Source organism: Poecilia latipinna, unplaced genomic scaffold (genome assembly GCF_001443285.1).
Source record: "Poecilia latipinna isolate Pla-1442-1.1 unplaced genomic scaffold, P_latipinna-1.0 Scaffold3853, whole genome shotgun sequence".
In the NCBI taxonomy this organism is placed as follows: domain Eukaryota; kingdom Metazoa; phylum Chordata; class Actinopteri; order Cyprinodontiformes; family Poeciliidae; genus Poecilia; species Poecilia latipinna.
Genome location: NW_015116469.1, coordinates 19389 through 26486, shown reverse-complemented (window position 1 = coordinate 26486; position 7098 = coordinate 19389). Strand labels below are relative to the sequence as shown.

Below are 7098 nucleotides of genomic sequence, written 5' to 3'. Positions count from 1 at the left end.
ACAAAACCAGATGTTGTTGGACAAGATGCTCCAACAAAGGCTAAACTTCTTCAATGAGTCTTACAGTATCCTTCTTTCTAATTAAATCTTAATCTCGCTCATCAAAGGATCACTGGTTACCTCCTGGCGTTTTGCGTCTAATCCTGATATTAACTATTTTTTTAGGACACCCTATGCTGTATGCATATAGTACTGAGAAACAAAACATTGCAATGTCTCTTTTTTCCAATGTAGCATTGTCCAGTCCCACAGGGTTATATTGTGGGATATTTTATGCTGGAGTGGGGGAGGGGAAGTCCTGTTTGGAGTAGATGTTCCCACTTCGGGGTAATTCACTGAGCGTCATATATTTGGGTGAGGCGCGTGCTGGCCATCTGTGTTACACATAAGACTATTAATTCAAATAGCGGTAGACCCAAATAGCTCGGCTCCTGGTAAACTCTTTGTAGCTGATATAGATATCGCTCAAAATAGGTGGCTTTTTCTGCGTAAAGCTGTTAGTCTAAAAACAACATAGTAGTTTAAATTAATATAGTAAAAACATGATTTTGTGATATTAATCTTTTGAAGTGGAAAAACTGGGAGAAAAACAATCATAATAAGCTCTAAATTAAAAGTACTTTTTTGGCACCAACGATTTAACCAGAAGCGGCTCGGTTCAGAATGACCGAGTTGCTTAGCAGCGCACAAATTAGGAATATGCTTTCAGTGCAGCTTCACAGACGTCTCCATTAAGAGATGAAATTACTAAAGTAACAAATGTCGGCCACATGCAAATAAGGTCTCCTCTTCGAACTGTATGTGTGTGTTAACAATGTGATGCTCGACGAACACTTGAAGCAATCTGCTTCCAACACATGAGACCATGAGAGCCAAGAACAGCAGCCTGTTTTGACAGCGAAGCAAAGGGGATCCTTTTATACCTCAGCCTCCTTGGCTGAAAGATCTCATGGGTGACAACCCAGCTTAGTCTAATAATTGGTTCCTTGATCTGCTTTTTTTTTTCCCCTACAGTTCAAGTCTGTCTAAAAGTTAAAGTTGGTCAGAGCTGAATCGAGGTGTCTATGCATCAGTGCAGCAGTTGAAATTGAGGATTTGAAGGATTAACGTCCCCTCTCCCTGTTCTCATTGCCACCTGCACAGAGAAAATGGCACAATAACCCAATCAGAAAGGTAACTGAATTTTATCTGTCTGATGATGGGGTTTGGTCTCGCTTTCTCGCTCTGGTTTTAATGGGAAGATCAGTCTTTACTGTGCAAAATATTCTTTTAATTGCCACCTTGCCGAATTCTATGTTTCTTTAAACTTGTTGACATGCTTTAAATGTTTCGGGTCATTAAAAAAAGTATCAAATAAAGATAACCTGAACAAATGCAAAATCAATTTTCAAATAATTTTTCAATTTGTTACAGCTGCAGTAAGTTACTTCAATAAAAACTTTTCTTTCATATTTGTTAAAAAGGTCACTATGTCAGGGCAGTATAAGAAAGATATGTGAAAAAAAAATGGGTTAGTTTTCCACTGATGAAAAAAAATAAAAACTTGAAAGCTGTTTTTTTTATTACTCAATGAGAATTTAACCAACATTTTGTCTGTGGGAATGTTGCTTTGTCCAAGTAGCTATAAAGTTTAATTTTTTCCCACCTTGAAGCATTCTTATTATCACATAAAAAAAAAAGGCGGTGGAAAAAGCCATTCCTAAACGCTGCAGCCACACTGTTTCAACAAATGCATATCGTCTGTTCCCAAACGGTTTAACACATCTGCACATCATATCTGCCTTTCCCAGTCAGAGGAATCTTAATGCAAGCTGTTCACACATGAATGCAGCGACTGACAGACTGTAACATGAACTGAGGACAGTTGTTAACATCTAAGACGTACCAGAAAGGATGCCGACAGCTGTTTCCCCCCAAATCCTTCAAGCTGTGCCCTATCAACACCACTTTGTGCGTTTACTTAATAGACCTGTTTCTCATTCTGATAAAACGCCAGCTTTAGATCACTCACATGACTGCGTAAAGTATCTTGCGGACACAAAAATTCGTCTCTCAAACAGATAAGAAGGCGAGAAAGACAGATTTTATTTTAGTATCAATATGTGTGCAGGAAACAAAAGTAGGACAGGGAAGGGATTTCCAGGGTGATTATTCCAAATCCAGGTTAATTCAAAAACCCGTTTTGACAAGAGATAGGTGACAACATTAAGAATTTCACTCCACAAGCTTAGATAAAAGCTAAAAAAGACACAACCTTTCTCTGTGATTGATAGAGTAAGCACAAACACAGGACAGCAAGCAAATGGTGAAACTGCTGAGTAAGATTAAAAACATTTTGAAAAATGATCAAATAACAAATAGTCCTGATCTGAGAGCAAAACACAAAAAATGTCTTTTCACTTACAGTATAAATGATTCATCAAGTCAACTGGTGAAAATAAATTTGAATATGTAATTGGAAGCCAACACTTAAGTTGGTATTTTAAGCATTTTGTGACTGTACTGTATAGCACTTAAATACAATAGCAGCACCATGAACTGGTGTTATATACTGATCGTTATACAAAATAGGGCCTAGGTAAAATATATTGTTTGTCTATTAAATCTGTAAATCAACTAAATAAAAGTCATATGAAGTAAAGTTATATCTACAAAAACCCCAAGCAAACAAAAGATTTCTATAAAATAGTTAAAAAAAAGGATATATTTACTTGTGTCTGGAGAAGCCATGGTGGACACAATGACGGGAGGACCTGTGCGTCGGCTTAACTTCTGGTTAGCAGTCAATGCACTTTGACCTTGAACTGGAGCTCCCACGGGGACCATGGCATTGTCTGCTGCAGGACCCCCACCCTTACGAATCAGCTGAGGGCTTGGATGAGGGCTATGCATGGGGGATAATGGCAGCAAATTCCTGTCCCTTTTCATCAGCTCCATAGGGACTGTATAATTGGTAGAGTATGCCTTTGGTACTTGTTGGGGGGGTTGCTGTAATGCTGGCAAAGATACAGGCATGTGCTGTGGCATACCTTGCATAGAATGAATGGATCCTGGTAGTGCAGGCATTGACCCAGTCATCTGCTGTGGTATAATCTGCATACCTTGCATAGGCACCCCAGGCATCGTTACCCCTGCGGAGTAAGCAGACATTGGTCTTGACTGGACAGGCATAAGGGCTCCAGTGTAATGTCCAGGGGAACGAGGTGGTTGACCTGGGTAGCCGCCTGTGACTTCCATGAGGTTTTGAGAGGGTGCACTGCTTGGCCTCCGACTTACTACTTCTCCCATCCTTGGAGAAATGGTTTGCATGACCCCAGGAGTCGGTGGGGGCATTAGTTGAGGATCTACAGCCAAAGCCTGAGAAAGGTGCGGTGGATGGTGGTGATGTTGTTGCTGATAGATGTCTGAGCGATGGCTAAAGCTATTAGAGCGACCTCGCATGGGTGTTTGAGGACGGGATGGGGCTGGCGTAGCTTCAATGGGCCGCTTGTAGTTATGAACCAACCGAGACAGTACGCGAGCCTGGCCAAGATTGGGGGCCACAGTGCGGACATCATTTTCCTCCATAACAGCTAACAAGCTACTAGAGTCAAAGCCTTGCTGTATGAGTGAAGAAATGGTGCTCTCCGAGAGGCCTTCATTGCGCAGCAAAGAAAGGAATTCTGGATCCACCGTCTTCTTGGGGTCCACAGGCAAAGGTGTCTGCGGGACAGATGATACAGGAGGCATAGAAGGTGGAGCAGGAAGTGGGGAAGCTGGAGGAGGAGGAAGAGCTGGAGTAGGGGCACTCTGAACAGATGGAGGTGCAGGTGCAGCAGCAACAACTGCCACAGTTTGCATTTGAGCAGTTGGAGCTGGAAGTGGAGAGGACAGAGCAAGGTTAGGATCAGACACCGGCATGGCGGGTGGAGGTGGAAGCGGCTGTTGCAGATGCTGCTGCTGCTGCAACTGTTCTTGTTGAAGCTGCTGCTGCTGTAAAGGCTGCTGCTGAACTGGCTGCTGCTGTAGCTGCTGCTGTAGCTGCTGCTGTTGAAGTTGCTGCTGTTGAAGTTGCTGCTGCTGAAGTTGCTGCTGTTGAAGTTGCTGCTGTTGTTGAAGTTGTTGCTGTTGTAATTGTTGCTGTTGCAACTGCTGCTGTTGTAACTGTTGCTGCTGTAAGTGCTGCTGTTGTTGGATGGTGTAAGGTGATGCAGTCTCTTGCCTCATCATACCTTGAGTTGCTGGATCTACAACGAGACAGGTGGCAACTTGCTGCTGTGAATCCAGAGGCCGTACATCAACATCTGTATAGACGGACGGCCCGGTGAGACGGGGTGGTTCACTGGCATATCGAGGAGATGGATGGTCCATACCATAGTGACCGGGAGGTAGGTCTCTGGAAGGTAAGCGCTGTTGGCCGTCTTGCATAATCTTGGCAACGGTTATAGCCCCAGGTTCCCTGTAAGTCCGACTTAACTCATGGGCTGTTGGAGGTGGTTGTGGAGGCAAAGGTGATGAAGGAGCTTGAGGTCCACTTCTGCCTGGCTGAGTTTGATCCCACACAGTACGAGCCCCAGGAGCTATTCCAAAATGGGAGCCTGACCTGCTGAGTTGATGAGGGTGAGGTGGCGGAGGCTGGTGCTCTGGCCTGTAAATGCCTTCAGGTGGCCGAGGAGTCATGGCTGGGTCATGAGAGTAGTAATCTTGATGTGGAATGGAGCCTCGGTGAGCCATTGGTATCCGTTCGTAGTGGTTTATGTCAGGCACAGAGCTCTTCCTGAGTCCGCGTGGGTCCTGCCGCTCTGTGTAGACCTGTCCGTAGGAAGGGTCTTGGTAAGAATATGAAGCACGTTTCAAATCCAGGTCAGGGGGACGCACCCCCGGTGGAGCTTCGTACCAGCCTCCTCCCTCCCCGTATGACAGGGAGCTCCGACGGCCTGCTACTCTTGCTTGCTGGTCATACACACTGTCGCACTGCCTCTCCCACTGACCCTCATTCCCCCCTAACGTGTCCCAACTGTGGGAGCGTCCAAGACCCAATTGTTTGTTCGTAACAAGCATTGGCAAAAAAAAAGGAAATAGCTTTTCTTTAAAAAATAAATCAGATGTATAAAAAAAAACCACAATAAAAATTTCTTTGGAGTATTTAAAAGTTCAATTCTCCAGCATCAAAGATAGAACCGAAAGGGAAGCACAAAGCAAGCACAAAAAAAAAACACCTAACAAAGTGCACAGTTTCACCTGATACCAGCTTGTTATAAGTCCCAGCTATCGGATGACTCCCCCTTTAGCTGGCAGTCCTTGAATAATTAATCTCTGGTCATGCTGCCTTGTTGTGCAAGAGGAAAAAGGACACCACACACAAAATCATCCATATCACACAAAACCACACAAACACTGTGGAAGCAGTTGAGTTATTCCGTGGAAGACCCGATCACAGGACGCAAGCTCAAGATAGCCACTACACATTTGTTAGTAGGTCAAAAAAAAAAAAAAAAGAGAAGAAGAAAAAAAAGAGGATAGGCTGGGTTATGGGTTGGGATGGGCTGGGGCTTGTACTAATCCAGAACGGTTTATCTCCCCCTTCAGTGGGACATTTTACTCGCTCTGCCGATTGCTATGGAGGATTACATCCAAATAAAGCCTGTTTAATTCCACTTCCTTCTGTGACGTCACGTGAACCAGTTAGGAAACCTGGTGATGACAATGAAGCCAATCCTACTTGAAACCCGTTCCCACAACTTCCCCCACGCCTCCCCCTTCCTCCAGACACCCACCTGAAGTTGCTGATGATCCGTGGCTGTCAACAGGTTTCAGACGCATCAGAGTAACAGGACACGGAAGGAAGGCCAGGCAAGGTGCGGGGCTTCATTGAAAACAAATGAAATACAGTCGGCTCAGCTAAGTCCCATGTGCTGTCAGCAAACATCAAATCCAGTCTGATTGGACTCTAATCCCTCGGGCCCCATGCTTGCAGCAGAGCCACCACACAACTGCTGCCCAATGCACTCTGAAATGTCCTTGACGATCTCTGCCGCTGCTTTGCTCTCCTTGATTTGGGATTACTCAGACCTGCTGTCTATAAAGCAACTGCAGGGCATTGAACACTGCAATAATCTGAGACTGGGAATATTGTAAACTCGTACTTGTCCTCCGCTACCGTCTGCTCCGGGGTGGAGTGGACAGAAAGAAACAAATCCAGAACTTGCGGTTTTCAACTCTTGATATAAATATTTATAATTTAACTCCATGATGAAACCTTGTTTTGCTGAAATATATGCCGCACCCAAATACCTCCCTCGCCCCTTTTATTTATTTATTTATTTTTGAAAATCTCTTATGATCTCACTCCCTGAAAAAGATTCAGTAATCTGGATGTTCTCCCTTGTTATAAAAAGTAAAACACCGGGGTGGAGGAGGGGGTTTGCGTGTGCATTCATGTGTGTGCATAAAGCTTGTGGAGTGGGGGATGGGGCTTTATGTCGCAGCATTTAATCCAAAGTACCTTTTGCGCTTCAAAATGCTTCGGTTGCTGACAAGGTCGAGAAACAGAAAACTATCTTCATATAGAGTCCACAGAATGTTTTTTTCTTCCCATTTTTGATGATCCATTAATGTTGTTATTTATTGCTTTTTATTTTTAAACCAAGAATATTCTACCTTACTTCCTGACTGAAAGCTGGTCCCTTCTGGCCTCTTGTGTATTAATGTGTGAAGACAAATGTCAGCGGAAGAAGTGTCCATTTTCCATCCAAATTGAGTCACATGTTGCTATTGGTGATGACTTGCATTTTAAACTGAAAATATAATCATCACATTTCCTTGGAGAAAAAAATAAATAAATAAAAATCTTAAAAACCCTGCCGTAGCCCTGTGAAACCTAAAAGCAGATTAGTTGCTGGCACAAATATCTTGTTTAATTAGTGTTGCATAATAAGTGTAGGAAGAGATCAGAGAATAAGCTGTCTATTCTATTGTGTTGGGTTTGTTTCTTGTGGGATCACAGAGAAAAAATGCATATGATGTTTTTTTTTTTCCTTTTCTCCCCAGTATGATAGAAGAAATATTAGCCTGCTTGACGTGAGATAAGATGTGAATACATGAAGACAATAAGAGAGG

General features: G+C 43.5%; 1 protein-coding gene across 1 annotated transcript; it reads right to left on the bottom strand.

Annotated features, from left to right (window-relative positions):
* Nucleotides 1–2325: 2325 nt before the first annotated feature.
* On the bottom strand, nucleotides 2326–6225 carry LOC106941764 (histone-lysine N-methyltransferase 2D-like). Its single transcript, XM_015024880.1, has one exon. It carries the CDS (start codon nucleotides 5038–5040, stop codon nucleotides 2617–2619), a length of 2424 nt encoding a protein of 807 aa, XP_014880366.1. The 5' UTR covers nucleotides 5041–6225; the 3' UTR covers nucleotides 2326–2616.
* Nucleotides 6226–7098: the final 873 nt, after the last annotated feature.

Coding starts and splice junctions, on each gene's coding strand:
- LOC106941764 (XM_015024880.1), bottom strand. CDS start 5,040: ATGCTTGTTACGAACAAACAATTGGGTCTTGGACGCTCCCACAGTTGG.